This window comes from Bombus impatiens, unplaced genomic scaffold, assembly GCF_000188095.3.
Source record: "Bombus impatiens unplaced genomic scaffold, BIMP_2.2 scf_0645, whole genome shotgun sequence".
NCBI classification, from domain to species: Eukaryota; Metazoa; Arthropoda; class Insecta; order Hymenoptera; family Apidae; genus Bombus; species Bombus impatiens.
In genome coordinates, this window is record NT_177064.1 from 394,279 (window position 1) to 421,354 (window position 27,076).

The 27,076-nt window shown below is 35.0% G+C and overlaps 1 protein-coding gene across 2 annotated transcripts; it reads left to right on the forward strand.

Annotated features, from left to right (window-relative positions):
* Positions 1–3,053: 3,053 nt before the first annotated feature.
* On the forward strand, positions 3,054–27,022 carry LOC100745386 (uncharacterized MFS-type transporter C09D4.1). 2 transcript variants are annotated; one of them, XM_033322524.1, is made up of 10 exons: positions 8,313–8,588; positions 8,937–9,298; positions 14,834–15,082; positions 16,261–16,482; positions 17,707–17,931; positions 20,000–20,141; positions 20,254–20,459; positions 20,679–20,782; positions 20,851–20,961; positions 21,272–27,022. In XM_033322524.1, the coding sequence occupies exons 3-10, from the start codon at positions 15,002–15,004 to the stop codon at positions 21,531–21,533; spliced, it is 1,353 nt and encodes a 450-aa protein (XP_033178415.1). In that variant the 5' UTR covers positions 8,313–8,588; positions 8,937–9,298; positions 14,834–15,001; the 3' UTR covers positions 21,534–27,022. The 2 variants fall into 2 exon arrangements, with proteins under 2 accessions (XP_003492008.1, XP_033178415.1); XM_003491960.4 differs by lacking the exons at positions 8,313–8,588; positions 8,937–9,298; positions 14,834–15,082 and adding an exon at positions 3,054–3,592.
* Positions 27,023–27,076: the final 54 nt, after the last annotated feature.

Here is a 27,076-nt window from a genome sequence, read left to right on the forward strand (position 1 = left end):
CTTCTAGAACATTTTTTAAAAAAAAAAAAAAAAAAAAAAAAATGAAACCTGGAACAAGTTATTCCATCATTCGTGCAATAGCTAATACGTTTAAAGACGAAGAAAAATAACAAAGATTATGACAATACAATTTTTTCCTAAATCATATTCTTATGTAAACTCTTTTATTGCTTCTATCTTTTGAAATATTTGAGTTACATCTACAGAAGAATAATTTTTCAAGATCTTTTAATAGAAACGGATGGGAGATTGATTTAACAATCTTCATAAATTAGTTGGTAGTTGGTCGTTTTCTCTTTCACGGATTCGAGGCGAATCAATTAACATAAGAATCATAACGGCGCTTGAAATAGCGGGAAATATTTCCTGAGAAAACGACCGAAGAAAAAGCTACGCGGTTATTATGTAACTTTTATCTAAGTCGTTAAGTCGGTATTGTCTCGGTCCATGTCGCCTGCAAACAAAGTGAAAATCATTCGCCTAACAAAGTACACAGCATTGAGAGCGAAATATGATCGAACTCGCTCGTAATTTTTCATTTCACTTTTCTACGGAGATTTCGTGTTTGATTCGATTATCTTCCTGTGTTGTCATACGGCTTGCAAGTTACGTAATATGTGGAAGATCATTTTAAGTATTATTTCAATACGCTTATTACTTTGTTATATTTTACTTTTTTGCGATGTTATTTTATTTATGCACTATTACTAAAAAAACGTCCTTATAACAGTTACTAGTTCTGTTTCTTTCTTTTAAAAATAGACGTATAGTGCTTATGTTAGTATCGTAAATATAATTGCATATGTACAATTTCCATCGCGATAATTTTAATTGCTAGATAAAGATATATTAGTAATTTCGATTAGTGACGAAGAAATTTCGAAAATTTGGAGATCTCTGTAGGAGAAATTCGGAATTGCAGAATTTTTTTATCGTTCCTAGTGATAAAACAGACGTTCTGTTTGGTGACGCTTCGTGCGCCTACCATTGGGCTAATAGAGTTCGTGCCTCGTGTACATGGTTGCCTATAACTTAGGCGCGTCTGACTAACGCCGTCGGTAACCATTAACCAAACTGTGTCGAATAGGACTTTTCTACTCCAACCAGGCGACAAAACCAACAGAACTCTACTATTCTTCCAACTTCATTTTCATAATTCTTCCAATCGTATCCTTTGCTATTCATCTAATTTATCTTCAATTTATTCCTACGTACACATAAGACAACTTAGGCACAAGTGACATTTCACTATTCTATAGTTTCCTCAAGTTTCGATTGAAAATTTTTAGCAATTAATACAAGAACCTATTGGATAATGAAATAGGTATGTTAATAAGTAACCTGGATTTTTTTTATAGTTATGAAAATTCTTAAAATTCTGTAAAGATTACAAAAAGTATTAAGATGAACAAAATAGATGAATAGGTATTATTTTTGTAAAGAGAATTAACTTATCAAATTTAAACATTACCAAACTGTCAGTGTCTTAAATATTCTCATCTGATTGAAACATTTCAACAAACAACAAGAAAGAGTTCTTTGACATTTTCAAAGTCAAGAGCTGACTAATAACAAGTGCATTCTACTATGACGCAACTCGATTATTTTTCTTCTACTGCAAACTTGTTCTGCGGTAAAATGATTTGTTTCCTGTAATAGTTTACTTCGCCTACGTGGGAGATCTAAAGTGCAGAAATCACTGAAATACAAAGACATTATATTATCATGCGCAATACAATGAAAGCTCTGGTGACTACTTCAGGCAAAGGTTAAGAGATTTAGAGACAATCAATAGGAAGGATGAACCTCTGTATGCGATCTCATTATCATATTAAGCACGTTCGAATTCAATTATCGGCTCAATAAACATTCGTATTTTAACAGCGTATTCAATCCCTTGGATCGAAAGTGTTGATTTCAATATAAAATCTTTCGTTTTTTAGTAGAAACTAGGAGTCGTTGATATCAAAAAACTACGTTTCTATTCTATCTATGCGACAGATAATCTTATCGATTTTTAATTACAAGTCCTTTTGATAAATCAAAGTATTATTTAACTCGTGAAAAATAAAGAAAGTAATCTGCTACAGATCTTTTACTTTTCATTGATTTAAGAATTGTGATGTAATAATTGTTACAAATAAGCCACTTTGTAGCAATATAATTTCTACAATTTCCATAATAATATTGTAAACAAGATAATTCAGCAAAAATAATAAATACGCAAGGAAAGATTTAGCGAGCAGTTCGGAATTAACTAAGAGAGTACTAAAAGAGAAAAGAGAGGAATAAGAAGGAAATATTACGTTGAATATTACGATTAAATATTTGAAGACAAAATGGGAAAAGGAAAGAGCGAAAATGGAAAATGGAAAGGAAAATAAAAGATCAAAGTTGGTGGAAGTTAAGGTCAGAGAAGAAGTTGAAGTAGAAAATAAATGGAAAGAAGAAGTGGAAACGAAGTTGGAATCGGTGAAAAGGAAGAAAAATAAAATGAAACGTGAAAGGAACGAATCGAACGAAATGACAATAAATAAAATAAAATATAAAAAGTATAGCATATACTATATAATACTATATAATATATAAGATTTAACAGCAACTTATATGGTGTTTTAATAATGAATGAATTATTACATGAATTAAGATAGTATTTTAATAGTAAGTTACAAAGGGTAAAGCAACGATTTCAATTTCCTATTAGAAACTTTTAATTATTCTCAAGACTTAACGTTTTAATTAACGTTTGTTAAACGTTTCTTCTCTTCGTCGAGACAATATAGCTTGACTTAATGGCAGCTGCGTTAATTAACAGTGGAATCATAGTTCGATAAATGTTGCCAATACAAGAGAATTCGTCAACGCCCCGACTCAACGTCACAGTTCACCACACTAATCAAATAATGTGAAACTCGTATCAGTCGACAAGTCTGCGCTCGTTTCAGACATTGTAAACACGTTTCTGCTAGGAAAATTAATATTCCAGTTCGGCTCTGCTTTGCCAACAGGCGCGGCTTCGAACAATCGTCATGGGTCTTCGGTTATAATCAATCGCTGTTTGTCGAACGACGAGACCGCACGTTCCGACGACTAAAGCTCGCGAACTTTCGTGATCCTGCTTCGTTATAGTATCCACGGTGTCAGAAACTTTTTTTCAAATTTATTAAAACGCACGCTTCAAGCTTTTCTATTAACTCCAGTTCTATTAACCTTATCTTTACTCGAATCTTTAGTAGTTTCACGTTTAAAAAATTACCAAATTATAAGAAAACGCGGAGATTCCTACGCTCGGAACGATCGTCTGGCCTTGGTCGATCTCGGTTCTAAGAAACGGAAGCGAAGACACTCGAGGGTGCCATAAATTACGCTCCTTCCTTTGCTACATTTCGTTATTTTGCCTACGAAAGTTTGAAGCTTTTTAGTGGAGAAAATTCGACAGTTGCAAGAAAGCATAAAGTAGGAGTTCGTTGATCAAAATCGAGCGTGTGAATTCAATGACGAAGAAATGAACGAAATTCAAAAAGATGTTCCAGAAGAATCGACCGGTCTTCTGCACCCTAATCAGCCTTCCCATCAAACGCTATCTCCTCAGGTATGAATTCTTTTTATTTTCATTACTTTTTTGTTCGATTAGATAAACGCCTCATTGAGATAGTCTCGCTCGCGCGACTTTCCTACTGTTCGTAACTTTTATCTGCAACGACGTGGACATAGACTATGTACAGTACATACATTGTACACTATGCACTTCGTGGAATCCTTGGAAAGAAACTTTTCTATTACTGCTATGTGCCGGTATTACTTCAGATATTACGAATGTTGTCCCAATTCCTTCATAATCTTCAATTAAATCGAATCATACAATCGATATATATTCAGATCTTAATCTTTTGTTTCTCAAAGTTGCGCCTACCAGAGAATCAGAGCATTTTTATTTCATCGCAGTAATTAATTATATTTTTTTCTATTCTTTCACTTTCCTTCGTTCTTCGGCTACGAAGAATTGAACACCAATGAAGAACAAGGAAAATACTCTTGAAATATAATTATTGGAAAAATTTGTGATACTACGCAAATAAGAAATCTATCTTAATTATTTCTATTAACAATTACTTTAATCAATCTACAATTCGATAACATTCGAAAGCAGAGAATAATCTTCCGCTGAAGAAAGCTATCTGGAAGAAAGTATCTCCAAAATATAAAAGCCATAACAAAAATATCACGAAACATCGTGATGAGAAGTTTATCTCATCTATGAACTATTATTCCATAGACTGAACTATTCTTCGTATAAAAAAAAAAAAAAGGAAAATCTTCCGTTCACGAGTGGTGAAGAAAAACATCTCCAAAATATAACCATAACAAAAACATCATAAAACATCGTGATGCTCAAAACACTACATAGATAACATTGTCTATCCTGATTCTTCAATTACTTGGCTAAAAACAAAAACACAAAGAACTGCAGATAGTCAAGAAGCACTGATATCGAAGTGTCCTCTAACAATATCAAACATCGATGGATCAAACAATTTTTTCCTCGTTCGTCTTTTGCATACATGCACATACATCCTATGCATACATAATTCTTAGGTGTAGAAAGAGAAACATTGCATAACCGGAGAAGAACAGCTTAACATCAGGCAACATAATAATTTATGTCGTGTAATACGGTGTGCGCGCGAGATAATGAAGATAACAGTTTTAATCGTCACTAAAATGTTTTATCAATGACGCGCCTTATCACGTAGCCGTTTTGGTCGTCTGGATTCGAGTTTAGCAAGGCCGAATGGAATCCAGTAACGGTGGCACAATAATAATTGTTTAAACATATTGCGTCAATTGCGAGACAAATCGAGTCGAACGTGTTTCGACAACGTGACTCTCGTTCGAAAGAGAAAAAAGTATTTTCAAAATAATTTCAACACCAAACGATCGACGTAAGGATAGAGAAATTGGTTTGTTTTAAAATATTAGTCTCGTTGTGTATTGTCTCGATTTATCTTAACTGAAGATCGAATCTCTTGTTTACCAGAGAGATACTTTTTGTGTCGAGGCGAATTTATCCAGGTTTCTAGCACGTACTCGACTATTTCTCGTCTCTTTCTCTTTCTTTTTTTGTTATCTCATCGATTGTATAATCTTTTGTCTACAATACAAAAAAAAAAAAAAAACAAGCAACAATGAAACATTCGTCACTGGCGAGTGGTCGAGGATAATGATAAGTGAAGAGGTTCGTTTCATGGAAAATTCTTACAGGATCGAATTAAGATCATCTGATCGGCTGTTACTCTTGAAACGATACGATTACTCGGAAATAACTAGAAGTTATTAATTAAATTTAAATTAATTAAATTTAAATTAAAGAAATTAATTAAAAGAGATCTTCCCAGATCGATTCTCCTAACAGATATCTTGTTTACAAATAATTAACAACGATAAATATAGGAAACATATTTCCTTTTTGCAGATTAGATTAAATAAGTTAGAACAGATAATTATGTTAACCCAAACGCGTCTAGTATACTTACAATCAGATGATTGTAAGTCTATTTTATTTTGTAATTTTTTCGCTTCAAATTGTTAATTTAAATCATAAATAAAGGAAAAGTGACATTACTTTTAAGAATATCATTAGACAAATTCTATATGTCTCAAATTCTTTCCAAGGTTGCATTTTTTTATACTCCGAGAGAAATGTATTTTTATTAATTATCAATAAAACGAAAACATATTTCATCTGATATTTTTAGACAAAAAAAAAAAACATATGGCTATAAAACGACAAGCTAATTTCGTTAAAACCGGATACGTTTATCGCTTCATTAATAATCTATAGGGTATAGTATTTTGTATACATAAATCGAGCGTAGAGGGTATATATTATATTACATTTTCGTGGAAGTTTGATTAAATGTCTGAGAATTTTCACGGTTTACTTTCCGTTAGGCGCGATTGCTACATATCCGCTCGTTGATACGTGATCGACTGTATTCACTGACAGTAAAATCGGATTTGCGGGGCTTAGGCAGCGGTATTCTTGGAAGATCCTGTTTACTCGGTTTACTATCACGCTGCGAGCACGAACCGGGCAATTAGTAACTCCATGTCGCATTGTATACTGCAACTGTTGCTCGTTGTTTTTTGTTAACAAAGTCTTACACCGATAAAGATCACGATAAACAGCAATGCCCTGCATGTCATCCAATGATTTAACCAACCGATTCTATGATTTATAATTTCCTTGATCGAACGAGCTTTCGCGCAAAGAAACTGTATTAAACGAACATTTGTATTGTTTATAGTATCCACTATATTTGTATTATATTGACATCGATATGATTATTCTACATTTCTCGTCTCTTTCTCTGTTCTATTGCTACAAAGTAGAATGATTATGTGTTTGGTCAGACAAGCGTAGTTAGGACGTTTCTCTGTATATTCTCAATGTTCATGTATATCGTACGTTATTTGAAGTATTCATATTTTCAGCGACAATGTATTTTCACACCTGATGGCCTCTTAATTAGAACCGTTTTCATGAAGCAAAATGATCGTGTGTTTGATCAAACAGACGAGCTTGGAATGTTTCGATACGTGTTCTTATTATTTATAAAGTAATTTTTCATTTGAAGCGTTAATTTCTTGTATGACAATGTATTTTTACAGCTGACAAGTGTCAACCAGAATCGTTTTCGCCAAGTAGAACGATCACGTGTTTGATCAGACAGACTAGATCGGAACGCTTCGACACGTTGTTCTTGATATTTATGTAACAATATATCATTTGCAGCGTTAATTTTTATAAAGTTATTTTACAAAATAAGTAATTTTTGCCTGTTGATTAAACCGAATAGAAATCGAAGCTCGAACGTGTTTTAAATTAACATTAGCAAGATTAGAGATATTTCTATTTTTTATTATTATTTCACGGAGAGTTGCGGCAAAATTCAAATGTAGATAATTCGTTGTGTTATTCCAGATGATTTGTCCATTGAGTTCCATTGTTAAAAGTTTCATTAAATCTGCGATAATTCGCTGCTCGTATGCTTCACGTTGTTATCGTTCGGCAGCATTATCTTTACAAATGAATTGTTTCCTACTTATGGTAATGTTATTGTTAATGTGTAACGTGGTTCAATGTCGAAGCTATCGCGAAGTTTGAAAAAAATGTATCAGCATTAGAGATCATTCGGCTACTGTAATTCGAACGTAATCGTTCTAAAAAATCAGCCTTTTTACTACCGAATTGATTTAACAATGTCATTGATGTGACAGCATTGATTTTGCCAAACACATCGATTTAATTATTTAATTATTTGTGTTAATTAACTGATTAAGAAAAGATTCGTAGATTATCTAAACAAGAAAGCAGTTAAGGACATCGATTATCATCACGATCGAAAAGTATCACGATCTCAAGTTAGATTAAAATTCTGTATGTATCGATTAATTTTTTTTTCTTATCAATCGATAGATTGAAAGTTAAAAACGAGAAATCTCAAATCTCGACGCGTGTCTGTAGTATCGCTAGAACGACACGACCTATCGTGATTTGTTTCAGAGACTGCCAAAAGAAAATTTGTACTTTCTTTCTAAACCCATTATACTCGTATGTAATACCAACCATTCGGAGTCATTCAAAACTTTGTAATATTTTCCTGAGAGCTAAAAAGAGGAAAAGAAGCTGATCCTGGTATAATACGCTAATCAAATAATACGTTCACGTGTCAAGCCATAAAATTGACAAATGTTTGTGTTAGCGAAACATTGTACAATATTTCTGTTCAGAAATATTCTTCTGAATCTGCTCAAATATCTGCCAAAGAAAAACAGAAAAGAGGATTTCTATTGTACATCTTCAGTGTATCCTATCGCCTTTATCCTCGTCCATATCAAAATTGCTCTTCTCTCTTGAAACCAGAAACGAAATGGAAAGAGAAAACTTATATAAATCTTCAAATGAAGATTTTAAATTTTCATTAAAATACAGAGGATATAAAGAGAATTCTACAAAACACCACTAAGACTAGAAACAAAAGGAAAAGAATGCATCTCTGATTTTCCTTCAATCCAAGCAGCCTAATACGATATATATCAAAGTTAACTGCAGCTGATCGACTCGTCAAATCTTTTAGATCTCCGAAATCGCACAAGGCGCCGCACAACTAACGAAAAAATTACGAGGATGACACGTCCCTTATCGCGGCACGGGTGATCGCGGGCTCGAAAATCTCGCGCAGAAGCAATGGATCGAGCCGTGTTCCGTCGATGCGCGCGAGGCCGCTATCAAACGAAGGACGTGTAGGTGGTGCGAGCCGCGGCGAATCTATCGGATTTAGTTAATGTCCAGCGCTCCGTGGACTCGGATGTTGCATCGGCTGCGACTAGCCATGACAGACGAGCTCGCCTGACTGCACAAAACAGAGCAAACGCTTCTATTGCTTTCTGCGACGTCTTCTTTTTTTTTTTTTTTAAACCGCACGAAAAGAAACCAACGAACCTGTTAACGTACATCGAGTAACCTGTAGCCCAGCGACTGATCGATAATACACAACAGAGAGAAAGCGAGAGAGAGAAAGAGGGTAAATTTCGTAGCTGTATACACGCTCGCTTCTCCATACGGGAAATTGTGCGGAGAAGCGTAATTTAATTCAAATAAATAATTGCCAAAATATATTTCATTTGACTTGATTTTACGAGCAAAATCAATTCCGTGGAAAATTGGTTACATTAATTGGATAGAAACTAATTCTGAAAAGAAAATTAATCGAAAGGAAAGTGACTCTAAAAAATATTAATCAGAAAGAAATAGATTCTGAAAAATCATTCCTACGATCTATTACATCGAGCAATCCTCTCTCTCTTTCTCTCTCTCTCCCTCTCTCTCTCTTCACTAACAGAAAATTAATTTCTGTAATCTTTTTTATTAGCTCTTCGATTATTTTTTTAATGAATTCTTTTGCTCGAGATTTGATTGTCCTTTGATATATGCCACTGATTAATCACGAAAAAGCTACGTACGCGCGTGGCTCAACGATACATCGACGTAGTTCTGCGACCGGCATAGAACAGTCGCGGGATCCACGTGGACTCGACCGTACGTTTTTGTGTCTCGCATTCGTGAATTGAAACTAGTCGCGGATTCTCGATCGTGACTGAAATTCAGTGAAATTTGGTGAAAACACGCTAACGTAACTTTATGTGACACGCTGAAGACCTAATCTCGAGAGACAGGTGTCTCTTTTCTTCATCGATCGGCGGATCCACGAGGTCATCGCGTTTCATTGTTCAGGTAAGTTCAATTTTCTATGATATTTTTCTTCCCGATAGTTGAAACTTTCTGTTTCGGCGGAGGGAAAAATGCTTCGAAGCAAATGAAGGATATCGTAAATAAATTATTGTAATTGACGTTAAAGTCGCGCTTTAATGGTACGTTCTGTAAGGCAATGTGCATCGATTGCGACTAAAGGTGCGCCAACCGCCACTGTTGAACGTAATTGCGTTTCAGTCTGATTATAACCAAAGGTTAACTAAGAATAATAGAATTTTTAATTCGCGATAGTTTCGCGGCACGAAGAGAAAATTTAGTCTCCGATATAAATAATATGGTTAGAAAAAAAGTATTTGCACGTCGTTGTACTTTTCGCAAGATTTGCACAGATCTATGTATGTATATATATATTATTGTATTGAAATGTGAAAACAAATACTTTTTATAACTACTATGTAGTAAATGTCAATTATGAATTTGTATTGTATTAAATGTGAAAACAAATACTTTTTATAACTACCGTGTAGTAAATGTTAATTATGAATTGAATAAAATAGTGCGTAGAAATTCGACGAATAAAAAATGAATTTAATGGTAAATTATGGAAGCTTCCATTTATGACCAATTATTCCAATCTCAAAAAACAAATATCGAACTTTCTCCGGCCGTTTATCTTGCGTATCGCGACAAGCCTTCAGACCACGGTCCTTCAATTGTTTCAAGCGTCACAAAGAGATCGCGATAAAAGAAGGAAAAATCTACGTCACGATGCTGATTTCTCTGTTCTTGGTCAAATTCTCTATTGAAAAAAGTGAATAAAACCTCCGTGAAATTTTCAAACGAAGAAAGAAAGTAAATTAAATATTAAAAGATCAATTTGCTCGACGACCAATTAGTGGCACTCACAGCACAATTTCAGAAAAAAAAAAAAAAAAAAGAAGAAATGCACAATCTAAATTACTCGAGTCCCGATAAAAATTCCACGATATCTGCTTTAAAGCTTCGATAGCTGATTTAAAAGGAGGTCGTTTAATTTCTCTATATCTTTGCTGCAATCATTTCGTGATTCGTTCATTGATCATTCGAACATTCGTCGCACGATCGTTTCATTTCGTATGCAACGCTGTTAAATTCCTCTGTAAATTAATGATTCATGGAGCCATTATCTGTACCTGAAAATTGATACGGTTTGGAACTTGTTCGAATAATCGTATTTGACGAAGTGTTGATGGGATTTCATCGTAAATTCAAATTGAAATTTGCAATTCGCCTAGCGATGTCACTATGGTAGAGGCAGGCACGTTAGATGGTTCCTCTAGTTCCTGTGATCCTTGACCTTAAAACCTAGAATTCCGGACGAAACTCAAGTTGAGTCCTCGAACGACCTTCGATCCACTTCCTATGAAACGACCGTCGAGTTACTCGTTGCATTAAAAGCATCGTGTGTCTATTGGCTTTTTTTAAACGTCAATACGTTTGTCACCTTTTACTAATTAAATTATTAGAGTTCGAAGAATGTGAAAGAGAAAAAATATATCGAGCTTTTAATATTACGATTTATATTTCGCGAACGGTCGTCTAAACATTGGATATATCGGTTCAATCCGTGATTTTTTATTTATTTTCGGAAACATATCCCTCAAAGGCGAAGGTTCTTTTCGCGATATATTTTTTCCTTTTCATACATATTCAAGATGATAATTGTGTTGATTTACATTGTTTGTTTGTCCTCCGATTAACACTTGTGTCATACGTAACGAGGTTCGTTCGTATTCGTCGATGTTCTATTTTTATCAATTATCAACCAGATAATTGTCTTTTTTTCTATCTTTCAACCGGAAATACTGCGTTCATCATTTAAAACAGACTCGTGCTCGATTCCACGTGAGAATTTATTCACAAATTTTTCCGTATACCGAGCCTTGTGAATTCTCAACTGGTTTTACAAAACAAAGACTCGTCTTAGGATCAGAGATTCTAACGAGCAATAATCACGACAATTATAGTTAATTTCCCGGAATTTTCGTAAGTTAAGTTTTACGCCGGAATAATCTCCGATCTGAAATATCTACTGGGTAGCTTACAATATTTTATCAATCGATAGATACCGATATATCTCTACTTTCAAAATTATTCCTATCTGAATCTTTATCCGACCAGATTTCTTAAACAGCTTTTATAAGAATCAGCAAACGGGATTATCCTTATCTACTTTGCAAGGAGATCTTGTGAAACCTTATACTCTAGCAACACGAAAAAAGAAAAATAATGATATAGGCAGATTGATATAATTCCATAGAGTTGACCATTTTTTGAATATATTACGTTTCTTACACGAAACATTTTGAAACTTCATTGGCGCTATTATGAAACTCAACTATGGCGATTATATCGATAAACTTTGAAAGAAATGTGAAAATACACTTACGGTCTAAAAGCTATTTAGCGCAAACTATATATTTCGCGGAGATGATAAAAATATTTCAATACTCAACTATCTATTTGTTGAGAATTGTGGATCTTAATTGCCGAAATAAAAGTAAAGGAACACTAAGGATACATTTAGAATTCGTGTTAAAATAATTCTAGATTTATTTAATAAACGATTTCCAGGATCTTCGTCGATATACATTTGCACGCGTCTCTCTTTGTCTCACCATCTTCCATATCGCACTGCCAACGGAACAGTACATTCATCTGTTTTTCGAGACGCCGCGCACACACATACTTCCACACACTCATATTCACATACGTGTGTCACCACTACACGGCCAATCTGGTCTAGCACATAAAATTATACATATTTCAATACTATTCTATTAATAAGTCTGAATATTCCGACTAATACTAATATAATCTTTTCATCGAACATCTGTTTGCTGTAAGTGTACGTTTTCATGTGCAATAAGTATATGTAAGTGTAAGTATGTAAGTTTTCTGTACAGTAAGTAATAACTTCTGTATACATGTTTCGATTAATTCCAAAATCAATATAATCACAGCAGCCGTGTCTCATCGCAATGCTAATGAAGTTCCAAAATCTTTTACTTAACCCGTACGATATAGATACGAAAGTTTGTTGTCATAAGCGTTCAAATACTTTTGCGTATTCACGCCGCATACTAATTTCCTATAGTATACGTTGACAGTTGGTAAATATCAGGTATGATTTTCCAATCAGTTTCAAATTCCATCAACGTAGTCACGACAATCGTGTCCCATTACAGTATATCAATGAAATTTCACGAACTATAACATCTATATAAAGACACCTATAATGTATTCATATTTTTATGCAAATAATATTCAAATATTTTCTTGAACCAGCGTATTATTATCGACGAACGCTTACGTACGCTGTGTGCCGGATTTCCCGTTAGCTTAATTACAATAAATGGGACGAGAACGATCTTTTGCACGATAATGAGCGCAAGGTCGAGCCACCAAGTTATACATTCCGTGTTTGAGGGCCATGTAACCCGATCCTCCTTTGCTAAATCAGGATTTTCATCGTAGAAATATGGCTCCATCGTCGTTGACCCCGTGAAACCCTCGCCGTCTTTTATACACGAGATGAATTTCTATATCCCTTTGTGTCGAATTCTATGGAAATTCCAGCGTCGTCGTAGCTGAGATTATTGTACCGCGATCTGAAGCAACTTAAACGCAAGAGAAATCGGGATAAAGGAAATCCGACGAGAGAGCTAAGGTTGCAGAAAGTTTGTAAGTCAATTCAGGTTCCACAGTTGCCAGATGCATAAGTTAGATTGGAAAGATTTTTGGATGGTGAACTGAGGTTCGAGAGAAGCTCGGTACGCGCGAACCCAGACACGAGGAGTAAACGAAAAGTCGAAGACTTGTTAGTTTTGTTGCGACGATGTTAACACTTTACCGACCGATAGCCGATTTATCGGTTTTTTGTACCGGTGCTTACCGACCGATAGCCTATTAATCGGCTTTCTGTCGCCGACGCTTACGGACCGATAGCCTATCAATCGGCTTTTTATCACCGACAATCTTTCTCATTAATTGAGCAGTAATTTGTTATTTAGTACTAAGGTACCTTGCTCAGTTGCGTCAGTTGCGTTGCTTTGTAAGCTGCCACAGTTTTATACCGATTTGAAAAACTTTACCGTTCGCGATGATCGAAAAGAATGGTATTGGTGAGTCTAAACCGAAACAGAGCCGGCGCCAGGGAGAATCTGCGCCTGAGCTGCCGGTCGGACGTGCGGACGTATACTGTTGAACAGCTAGCGGTCAGTAAAGTGTTAAGTACATGGAAGATTAGAACTTCAAATTTTGTAATATTCCAGAATTTAGATTTTTAGAGACTTAGTATGTGTTTGAGTATTTGTAGGCGTTTAAGCGTTCGAAAATTTAGATTCTGCAGCATTTGTCTTTACAATTCTCAAGTATCCGAGAATTTAGGCACCTGGCAACTCGGATGCGAGAACAAATTCGACAATTTTTTAATATTCGAAAACTTCAGCTCCTCGAGCTCTTAGAATATTCGTAAGTTTAGGTTTCAACATTTTTTACGTGCTCGACCACTTCGGATTCAGAGTATTTCTAAATAATAGTAAACTTAGAAATCTCGGCAGAGATTCTTCTGCGGAGAAGCTAAATTCAGGGACACTTCGATACGGAAAAGTTTACCAACGGTTTATCGATAAAAGATATATCACGAACGAGTCGCGAATGACCCAGAATTTCGCTAGCAATCGTTGAATACACAATTCCTACAACTCAGAAGACTCAAATGCGGAGTAATATGGCTGATAATTTTATTCACCTTGTTAATTGCTCGTCAGAAGACGAACCTACATTGGAAATTGAAGGACGGCACTTATAAATAATTCAGTGTTTGTTCATCGAACGTACGTCTTGTTTGCCATTGTTATTATAAGAAGCGGTTCATATCACTCGCTATGAATTACAGATGCTTTAAAAATCCTCCAATCATCGTCCACGATCACATTTTTCAAATTCACGCACTTTTTTCTTCAAGACGATCGTGTGAGTCTATCGTATCTACGGTATCGTATATCTATCTATTCGTACCATAATTCTTCGAATCTTGAATATATCATAATTTTCAAGTCGAGGAAGAACGCTTGTGGTCAAGAACTCTGCAAGAGACCTTCATATACATTTTTCCAACATCTACGTTCGAATTCATTGTTCGAGTTTCCTGTTAAATCCCGAAGAACGTGTTAGCCACTAATTGTTACTTTAGACCGCGCGGGATCATTAAATTTTCCGTAATTAGACTTACGATGGATTACGGTTACAGTGGATGAAGAATCATTCGTTGGAATTTTTCATCGTAATTCGTCGGAATGTGTTTCTTGATTCGTTGTAATCGTAGTTTTTAACGAGATCATGAAACTCGTGAATTTTGTACTCGTTTTACGAAAACAGAATTATCTTTGAAATTTTAACAAACCCTAATCGCACTTAATTTTCTTGCAATTTTTACAATTTTTCTCTTTCTCGACGATTTTCTTGTTTTGTCTCGAATAAAAGTTTCAATGCTTGTTTGTCGATCTTTTTCAGAGAGCAAACTCGATGAAAGACAGAAGAGCACTTGAGAAAATAGTTGCCAAGTAAATACAGGAAGATCGAGGAAGTGAAGGTGAAGTGAATCGCGAAAGTTAAAGGATAGTAACTCGAGGAAGTGAAGTAGAATCGATTTGGAAAAATTGGTGGAACGTTCGCTGGATTATGGAACCAGAACAGGATACAAAAATGAAAAGCTCGGCAGACTATGTAAAGGCCATTGAGAGTGGCGTTCAACCGTCTCAGGTGACTACGTTCTCTGTGAAACGAGAGCTGCTTCTAAACTTTGGCTGATCTACGCGGAAACTTGTATTTGGTATCTTGTAAAGTGTGTTAATAAATTTTGTTACAAGCAACGAGCCTCCGATATTCTATTTTTAAATTATTTTTCTTTCTCTTTATGAGAATCGAATGTTTCTTTGGCGAGGAAACTTAAAAAAATACAAGGAAAGATAAGCAGGGCATTATGTTCAGAAAAAGGGATTTGTTTTAAAAGATTATATTTAAAGACACTTCAATTTGGGAAACATCGATGGAGGAAATTTACATTTGGGAAAAATTAGATGTAGGAATTCTAGGTGCAAAGAAACTTACGATGAAGGTAACGTAAGTATCAGAAAACCTAATTTCAAAGGATGCTAACCATAAGTGCAAAAAAACTTAGGTCATACTATGTATTTTCTTTAGGTATTTGAGAACAACTTAAGTTTATTAAATTCCAGGAAGAAAATTGGACCAAGATACTATAGCTATCTGACAGTTCAAAGGATCTTAAGTGTAAAGAAATTTAGATTATTGTACAATTAAAAAATTAAATTATAGTGAAAATGTAGATTTAAATGATTTCAGCTATAAAAGGATTTAGATTATAGTATTTTATTTAGATACTTGAGAACAACTTAGGTTTAATAAATTTCAGGAAGAAAATTGGACCAAGATATTCTATTTATTTGACAGTTCAAAGGATTTTTGGTGTAAAGAAATTTAGATTATAGTACAATTAAAAAGTTAAATTATAGTATACTGAAAATGTAGATTTAAATGATTTCAGCTATAAAAGGATTTAAATTGCAGTATTTTATTTAGATACTTGAGAACAACTTGAGTTTAATAAATTCCAGGAAGAAAATTGGACCAAGATATTCTATTTATTTGACAGTTCAAAGGATTCTAGGTGTAAAGAAATTTAGATTATAGTACAATTAAAAAGTTAAATTATAGTATACTGAAAATGTAGATTTAAATGATTTCAGCTATAAAAGGATTTAAATTACAGAGTTGTAAATATTTGAGAACTAAAGTTCTAGAAATCCCGGGAACAAAATAATTAATATTAAAATGATCCAAGAATTTACAGAAGAGTGTAAATTTGACAATTTCAGCATCAGAAAAGATTTCTAATTTAAAAAACAATCTTTTTGCAGGATATTGAAACAACGGTGTACAAACGACGATGGGTGATTCTAATGATCTTCGTGCTGTACAGCGCCAGCAACGCGATGCAGTGGATCCAATACAGCATCATCGCGAACATCATAATGGTCTATTACGACGTGTCCAGTTTTTCAGTTGACATGACTAGCATGATCTACATGATAACTTATATTCCGTTCATCTTTCCAGCGAGCTATCTGCTCGACAGATTCGTAAGTGCGACCACCAAAGTTGTATTTGATCAACTTCGGCCGTTTTATTTAAAGAATCGTCTGGAAAAATTGATATCCTTAAATCGTGTTTATCTATGCATGCACCGAGTTTATCGTAGCAGAAATATTTCAAATCAGTTAATTTAACTCGATCGGAAGTTTAATCTAATCTGCTTCGTTATCGAGAGCGATATCTCGGAGAATATCTTTATATTTATATAAAAATTGGATTTTTCATTCTCGTTGCATTTCGAAAGTTGTTAATAAAGAAATGAAAGAAAAAATTATGGAAGAACGTATAAAAATACAGAAAAGTTGCATTCGATTTTTTTTTTTTTTTTATGCTTCTTACAATTATTATGTATTTAACGTGCATATTATACTTTGATCGCACTGTAATCTGATTCTGAAAATGACTATCTGTCTCTTTGTTTTTTTCTTCTTCTTTAAGTCTTTGGGGATGTTCTTTCGAAAAGTAAAGCATCGACATCATTTATAAGGAAATTTGATTATATGCTTCGAGGATTAGTGGATCAGTAGTAGGTTGTAAATTTATGTGCGGAGGAAGATAATTTGATTAAGCAGGTCGAGTTTGTTAAGTCCAAAGATTTCGAAATACAAGGAAAATATCGTATTTACCATTTCGGTAAAACAAACGTAGTAATTTGAATTAATAATTGTTCTCACCTCTCTTTATGATCTTTGATGATCATAATGTCGATGATATCTCCGTACGAAACAGACACGACAGATTTGATTATTTACCTACAGATGTCTGAAATTAAAAATTATTCGCAGTAACAAAATAATCCTCTATCAAAAACATGAACATCGAAGTATATTAAAATTCTCGTACGAACATGTTATACTTCAAATACACAACAAATTAAATCTACACGATTTTTCCAGTCGAAGATCAATAATCTTCCTTACATCGATTTTCTCCAAAACAGATAAATTTATTTTACAAAATTCCTCTGTTCGAATAATATTTCGGAAAATCTAAGTTTCTTTAAAAAATATATTTTCTTCTCTTAACTTTACTAATGATATCTCTCTTCCTAGCGTTAATTTTTCTCGTGATAAATAACTTCATAAAAAGAATTCTTCCACGTCTGTTCGAATAAAATTCTGAAAAAAGTCTTTCGTCCAATTATTCACTTTGTAATACTTTTCTTTTTTTTTTTTTTGCAGAAAATAAATAAAATGAATCGTTGATTTCAGGGGCTCAGGTTCGCAGCCTTGGCAGGAGCGATCGGAACCACGCTCGGTTCCTGGATAAAAGTGTTCAGCGTGAGTCCAGATCGGTTCTGGATTACTTTCGTCGGTCAAACATTCGTCGCTGTGAGTCAAGCGTTCGTGCTGTCAGTGCCAGCACGTTTGGCGGCTGTTTGGTTCGGCCCGGACCAGGTCAGCAGCGCGTGCAGCATCGGCGTTTTTGGAAATCAGGTCAGTTACTGTCGGATCGAAAAATTTCCAACTAGCTTTGTATCGGCTGCATGCTTCGCAAAATTAAAGTCGAATGGATACGATGGATATTGATTGTAGCAGACCGAAGAATCACCTTTTACAGAGAAGATGAATGTTTTTACACGTTCATTTTGGAGGATGTTTCAAAATTGTTCCGAGCCAACCTTCTACGGCCTTTCAATATTTCTGGCCCAATTTTGCTTCCATCTCGATAGATGAACGAATTTCAATCTTTTAAGAAAAGTTCTAGAAACATCTAAACAAGAATTTACACGTATTAAAAGCGATCCTTTCGAATTTAAAAAATTTTCTAAGAAGAAAAAGTACGTCCGGATTAATTAATTAATAATTTAATAAAATTGAATAATTTACCGGTAAAATCTCTAACACGAAACATTTCAACTTGTTAAAGTGTTTAATTCCACGATCTTTGATCTTGCACATCCTTTTCAAGCTAGCTCAAACGTGATACCTCTTACGAAACGAGTTCGCTTTCATCATGTCTATTTCCCATAACTCAATTCTGGAATACGTAAACCAATTAGAATTACTCGCTGGAGAATTAACAGCCAATTATATGAACAGGCGAGTGAACTATCCTTCGCCAATTAATTAGCGCACTCTGTTGAACATGGTCCTTGCGAACGTCGTTTTACATTCTACTTCATCTATGTAGTGTTTCAAAGCGCTATGCTGAGAAAGGCATTCCACATTATCATATCGGACTATTGTCTCAATTACCGTCTCAAAAGTCAGCGTCAATCAATTTACGACGATGATTCCTCCACTTTAATCGATTGACCGTGGTAACAGAAATGCGTATCAAATGCACACGATTTCCATAAATGGAGTCATCAGTAAGTGGAGTCTGTACGACTCCGTGATAGTTGTTAAGTAATGGTGGCGATAAATGGAGCTCGAGTGCACAATACCTGTGTGGTAGAACTCTATTTGGAGGGACAGGCTCGTTGAAGAGTTAAGCAGTGATTAGATGGGAAACAGAGTCGAACCGTGCACCCACGTTTCATTTCGCGGCGGCATAAGGGGATCCTGGACCCCATCCAGCGAGTTAAAGAACGACCACATTGCAACAAGCTACGCACCCCTTTCCACCAGCTTCTCCCCCCGGGGAGATAATCTGTTCAAGGTGCATTGTCGACTAGATTGCTTTGTTACGAGCTGCGTGTGCCTTCGTATGGACGAAGATTATTTAAACTTCTTTCTGCTCGAAAGCTTTATATCTTACCTTCCATGTTTTTCCGAATTTTCTATTTGAGTTATCGGAGGTGTTGTGTTAGCTGGAAAATTTATGGCGATATAGGAAAAATTGAAGAGTAATGCAGGTTATGAATGTTTTTATATGCAAGATACTATGCGAAGTATCGAAAATAGAGTATTCATGATTATAGTATTCAGAATCGAATTTCCATCCAGATTCCGTTGCTTCGTTTAACGACGCTAAAGTAAAAAGCGTACATCGCTTAAAAATATCGCTTTCGTCTTATCAAGTGTTAAATATATAGGATACGATAGAATATATCGATAATTAAAAATTGATCTATTTTCCAACTAAAAAATCGAACATTCCGCTTGTCTTCTACGAAATGGAGCACGCGATAAAACTTTTATTAGAAATTCCTATTTGTTGCATGGTATTAACGAAGAAATACGCGATAGCTATCGTAAAATTGATATAAATGATCGTTGACCTTGCTATTTATGACGTATCACCGCCTGTACAAGTTCGCCACGGTTCTCGCAAGCTTTCGAGAGCGGAACTCTCGTCGGAATCGCTCGTGATGAGCTGAAAAGAATAATGATCTGTCACTTCCTTGGAATAACAACAATGGGCGTCCAACATCTCTCCACACGTCAGCAATTTCATTACAAAACTTGCCTACCAAACATGCCACTATCGATAACATTCTCCCTTTTCGTTTGGAAAAATTCCATCATTTTCCATTCTTACTTTTAAACGGAAGCTAACTTTTACATATATATTTTTATTATTTATAATAAGTTAGAATAATCGTTGCGTTATTTTCAGTTGGGTATAGCAATCGGTTTTCTCTTTCCACCGATGCTGGTGCAAAACAGCGAAGATCCCAACGTAATTGGCCGAGGACTGCACGTGATGTTTTATATCGTCGCTGCTTTTACCACTACTATTCTGGTTCTTATACTTCTATGTGCGTGTAATAACCATAAACCTAAGATTGAAAATTCCTCGAAACGATGGTTCACAGTTAAACGAGATTGCCCATCGTGTGGATAAAAGTAACGATCGAATTTTTCTTTCAGTTTTCAAGTCTGAACCACCGATTCCTCCGAGTCCGGCGCAAGCTGTACAAAGGGAAGCTGAATCCACGGGAAGCTTCTTCGTCTCTGTGAAGAAACTAGTCACAAACACGGGTTATTTGTTATTGTTGCTCAGCTACGGCATCAACGTGGGCGTGTTTTACGCTATCAGCACGCTCCTCAATCACATAGTTCTTCAATACTTCCCTGTGAGTCTTTCGGCTTCTTTCCTTTATTTATTACGTTCTTTGATTCTCGTATTTTGTTCAATCAAAAAGCAAATTTTACCATTGATATTATCGTTGTGTTTTTATTTATTTTCCGCTCTAATTTTTCATATCTTTTAATTACATCGAAGAGACTGTATCATTTTTATGAAATTGCAAAGTTATTTAGTACATCTGTATTGTCGATCCGCAAATATCTAGAATCATGAACAAGACGCTGGAAGAATCGGCTTGACCATCGTGTGCGCCGGAATGTTGGGCTCTGTGGTGTGCGGCATTGTACTCGATAAAACGCACAAATTTAAGTGAGTAAATCTGACAAATACGCGTGCTTAACAGGTGGCTTGAATTTTCATTTGAAATCGATTTTCAGAGAGACAACATTGGGTGTGTATCTTCTCTCATTCTTCGGCATGATCATATTCACGTTCACGCTAGACACCAGTGAAATATATGTTATTTACATAACAGCTGGCATGTTAGGGTAAGTGCAAAGCTACTAATCCCTCTGATATTTTGAAATATTATTTAATCTTAGAAATCACTTCTATGAAATTTAACATAGCAGTTTCATGCGACTCTAGCCGAGGTATTTTTTTTTTTACTTTTTCTAAAGCATTTCAAAAGCATAGAACAATTTCCAATAACCCCCAATCATTCAACAGAATTCTTTAAAAATGTTTCTAAATAAGAATTTTATTCAAAAAAAAAAAAAAAAAAAGAGAAAAAATTCTTCTTCCCATGTAATATCAAATTCCATGAAAAATTCAACGTTTATTTTCCAAATTTTCTAGATTCTTCATGACCGGTTACCTTCCCGTGGGATTCGAGTTCGCTGCAGAGTTAACATACCCAGAACCGGAGGGAACCTCCACTGGTTTATTAAACGCAGTGTGTCAAGTGTTCGGTATTGTCTTCACGATTCTCTACGGTTATTCCTTGAACGAGTGGGGCGACTTCTGGGCGAACATCTTTCTTTGTGGCACGTTGGCCCTCGGCACGTTGCTCACCATCATCATTCCCAACGATCTTCGAAGGCAGAAGGCCAAGTTTTAAGCGTTGATCTTTCGTGGTCGAAGGTTAATTGACAGAAAGCCGGAGGAACGATCGACTAGTCTTCTTTGTGATCGATGATATTGCGAAAGTAGAGCTTCCGCGCCAAAGCATGATTATTTTTAAAGCGGATGAGACAGATGAATTATCAAAGGCTGATCAGAAATGGTTGATTCTGTTAAAATATTAGATAAGATAGGTCCTCACAGCTCGTGTTTCTTGTTATTGTTGTTATTATTATTATTATTTCTTTCTTCTACATGCACGGTATTTCTTTAATTCACAAGTTGCAAGTAACTTCGCCAGAATGTTCAAAAAGACTTCAGACATACAAGACGACAAGATACTGATGTATCTTCAAATCTTGATGATATAGATTACCATTAAGAAGAAATACATATGTGCAAATATCATTTTAAGCGAACAAACGAGGTAGAAGAGGATTAAAGTAATAACAACGGTAGTCTACATAAGTAAACGATAACGTTGGGCATGGTTCATGATCTGAAATCGTACTGAAATATTTCAGTGAATGAGATTAATCGTGATATCGTTGACTATACGAGCTTAGAGAATCAATGGCCTATGCTCAGACATAGTTTCTTTCCTAATGTTTCTTCTTCTTTGTACTGTGACGACTCTTCAGTATCGTGGGGTGAGCCTATTGCGTGTAGGTAACGTGTGGAATTCCTCTGTTGCGTCTTAAGCGAAAGAAAATCGAATGTAGAGCAAGCTACAGAGCCAGTTTTCACGTAGTTTTAAGGATCAGATACTCTCATCTCGTTATTCGTGTCGTTCGATGATTCCAAAAACGAGTTTCGCCGAAGATCCTTTCTTTTCTTTCTTCTCTTTTTTTACTTGTAGTGCCATCAGTATTAATGCCATCCAGTGTTTTCTATGGCTCTGATGAATGTATACTGTTGGCCATAAGTATTATTATTGTAAACGTCTGACAAATTTTATTTTATTTGGTACTGTACATCGTGCGATGCGAACGAAATAAGACTTACAGGAGAGTAACAAGAGAATAGAAGCAACGAATTTACACTAAATATTAGAAAGTATCATAATACTTATGGCAGACAATGTATAACTTGTGTTAACTTTCGCGCTCTGAGACCTCAAACGATACGAATTACGACGAGAGAATTGTGCGTTATTACGATTGCCGTTCCGAAACAGCGATAAATCGTTGAAGATAGTATTTTCGTGGAAGTCGGGGAGGAACGGAAGGAATAGTATCGACAATAACGATACTTGTAGCGATTAGATCATTCCAGAAATATTATCGAGATGCTGTGCATCCGAGCGATAAGTAAAATCTACTTATTCTTGTTACTCGTGTAAATGTTTTAATCGAATACGTAGAGTAGATCTCTAAATATTGATCTTTGTGGCGTACAAATCTATCAAATTAGATTTCCTCGATCGACGTAACTTACGCAGAGTGTATCGTACAGGATCTTAATAAGCGTTGGCGAAGTCGTTTGATCTTTAGTAATAATACTTAGGATGCCCATTCGCGATAAAACTGAAGCAATGCGGAAGATATCGATGGAAGGTGTATTTTTGAAACGCAAATGAGATAACGAATGTTACATATTTGTGGAAAAAGTCTTTCAAAATTTGCAAATTTGCCTTTTAACACTTACTGTACTCGTATTTAGAAATTTACTGTAAATGATTCTATCAATTTAGTTCTATAGTTGAATCGAGTGGAAGACGAAATGACATGGAAGATGATTTTAATAGAATCGAGTGGTTTTTACGGTCTATCCGGTTTAATAAGAATTTTCGATAATTCGATGACCCAGAAACGGCGCGAAATATGCGACCCATCGAAGGAGCAGATCGCTCCACTAGCACAGAAACTCGATTTACGAGGTGGTCGCCTCAAGCCCCGATTAAGCTTGCCTGAAATCATCGAGGAAAAATTAATTATCGCGCGAAGGTCGATTTGGACAAGCTAACAGATACCTGAAAATCAAATTTTCTCCTAGTTAAAAGTGGTTTAGGGAGCGTTGAAACGTCGTTAGGCTTCGCATACTATTTTAGATTACAAAAAATCGATGTTATCGTTACTATATAGAGCTAGATCTAGAATAAAGCATTTCGCCCGTTTCGAATATTTCCTCTAACAAAACAAACGACAATAATCGTAGCTACGCGTACAAACCGAGTATTAAGAGAAACATTGTGAATCACTATAGTGATAACTGTCGTAGATCACCCATGTGTGTACTAATTGTGTACTATTTTTTATAGGATATTATCGTGTGTCCTAAAGTCGCGGGGCCAGTCGCGTAGAAACGAAAAAGATCGACAATAAACCTATCAGTAAGAGAAACAAGGATTTGAGATCGATAGATATATAGCTTTCTTCTATTTTTGTAACATTCCGACCGCAGAGAAATATTCAGAGTAAAATTGCACACCGTTTACTTTCGCTTGTGTTAGATTTTTTACATTAAAAGAAAAAGAAAAAAACAGGAAGAACGACTTGTTCTACTTTCTTCACTTTGCAAAGATGCATCAACCACGATGAAAAATCTCCCAGGAACAAAAGTTTCCGGAGCTGTTTGTCAATTAATTGTCACGAATTCTTCAAAGAATCGAAATCACAAAACGAACGAACAATTCGAAGATTTACAGATATAGAGGCACGCGTGTACGGATATATGTATATATTTTGTCAAATCGATGTGTATATTTCACGTGTGTATTTTATTCGAAGTCGTGTACGTCTCTGTGCAAAGCTGTTTCAAACATATCTTTTATAGAACGATATTATTGAACAATATTAACGCGTTGACTGCCACGTGTTTTTGTACAAACGAATTTTGTACACCGGAAGCCGCAACAGATCACAAAATACTGCACAGCAGCATCTAATTCTTATAAACTATTATATTGTATTTGCGCATTTTTTCTCTGACGATATTACATAAGTCACTCGCATTGAAAATTTGTCAGTCATAATCTATTTATTTGAACCATTTTAAAAAATTTGATAACATGGATCACTGATGACCATCGTAGCAGTTAACGTGTTTAAGATTGTTACGATAGTTACCATATCTCGATGTAATTTAAAGACAATACTAAATGTTAACACGTGTCGAATTTGTATTGTTAAATAGTCTGCTAAACAGATGTACCGATAATCGATAATGAGGAGTTCCGAATGGTTTTTAGTAGAGCGAGCTGCTTTTAATTAAGATAGGTCATTCGTGAATACGCGCTTTTATTTGTGTAGAGAAATAGGAATATAGAAATCGGAGGCTTGCTGCCGAAGAAATATGTAAGATGCGTAGGTTTTATTACGATCTCGTTTAACTAATTTTGCTGCATCAGCAACGACTAACTTTTTTATTGAAACGAAAACCATACAACGTACGTACTTTCGTATATCCGAGTGGATGTTTTATTAACTCATTAACGTCGAAACGGTAAAATAACGCATAAAGGTTACGTAAATGCAACATCACTGAAAAACCTGTATTATTTACGCGTTACTTTGCCAAGATAGAAAAAACTGTTAAAATATCAAATACTTTACAAAGTCACTATTAGTCGAATTAGAGACATAAACAAAATTTCCATGATTAAAGAAAAATGTGAAGATATTGAAAAGCTAGCACCTCACTAATTTCAGCGAGCTTGAAATATGTTACCAAGATGATCGTTCTGAACAACTTTTCCCTATACATATAACAGGTGTTCTGTTTCAGTTTTCGAGTTATACACAAAAGCTTCCTTGATTTCATATATGTACTTTATATCTATATTTTATACAAAATTGTACATTAACATTACAAAGTACATTAAGATTGTACATTAGACATTTTAATTGAAGAGTGCTTGTTAAAACACTGAAAGTGAACTCACGTACAAATGTAGTACAAATTCATGAAACACAACAAGCGTGTCTGTAGAAAAGCACGTACGTGCCACCTCTTAGTTGTACATAAAACTCAATGTTCCATTCGTTTCAGTAGATGGCATAGACAAAAGCCATAAATCACTTAACTAACGTCTATTGGCGCTTATATTTTCTTCTATAGAGGCAACGTTGTAACACCATTTTCTAAGGTTATTGTTAACTACTTAGAAAGGATAATTACACTTAGCTAATATACTGTAGTATTTTCAGTTGGTACATTTTGATTGGAATATTTTCCGATAAAAACAGAAATTTTCTTTTGCCATTCAATATTACCACTTATAATGTTGTGTACAAGCACTCTTCGATTATTGCGTGCATATAGATGTGCGTGTCCAAATTAAAATTTTGTCGATGTAGTTGCATCGTTATCGGTAAGTGCCTCTCATGGTAACCGAGCACGCTTGTAACAAATAGAATTTGACAAAATTTCTAATGGAATGCACATCGTACTTATTCGTAACTTGGAATTTTCTCTTCTTTTTAACGTCACTGAATTTTAATCGCTGATTTATATCACCGCCGTCACTTAAATAACCTAACGCTACTTATTTGGAATTCAGTGACTGGAGCTTTTACTATTTTTCCCATTGTTTATAGGTTACTATGGAGATGAAAAATGCGACGTTAAAATTCACGGAGAGATAACAGATTCGACAGTTTCACAAGATATATATGGTACGAAATATACCTTTGTGTATAACTTGAAAATTAGAATAAAGTACCCATTATATGTACAGGCAAAAATTGTTTAGAACGTACCTTTTCGATAGGTTGACCAAAACAAAATAATTTATCATCAATTGATTTCTTCGATCTTTACAAAATCGTAGACTCTAAATGCGAAAAGAAGAAACGAATCAAACCTTTAGATTTTCTTTTCATAGTTGCAATGTTAAAACAATTCGATAATATAAATTAACCAAGAGAGTTCTAAGAGTCGTGTTGCGTTAACGTAACATTAGTCGATAATGAGTTAAGCAAGGTAACAGTTACTGAATGACTGTCTGGTTCGTTTTATTCTTTTCTTGCTCTCTTTTTCTCGGGATGTACTTCTATTTACCTCCTAAGAATCGATCGATGAATTTTTGTCGCATTAATTCTTTAGACGAGAAAAAGAGAATAAAGTAAAAATAAATCGAGTTTGGAATATGATTCGTCCTTGATCGATCGACCAACGATATTATAGTCTTCCGTTCTTTTTTTAATTTCGCATCTTCGAACGTCGTATTTATTATTCGTTAGCCGCTCATTTTGTAATTAAATTTGAAGCTCGCAACGCGTTTCCATTTGTTTCCTCCTCCCACCAGCGTATTAATTTTTATGCGAAATCGTCTTGCGCGTTCTCCTTAAATAGCAGGAAACGCGCACGACAAAAGTCAAATAAAAGTCTCTGTGATTGTTGACAATATCCGCTATTTAATTATCGTCTGAATATGTAGAACGATAAGATGCTTCGAAGATTTAAAGCTTTAAGATTAATCTGTATGTTATTGTTACCGTGTAGTTCCGTTACAAACAAATCGAGAAATAAATATATTGAGAAATATTTACGATACAATTGTGTCATTTTTATCGTTACTCGATTTTCATTACAGATACC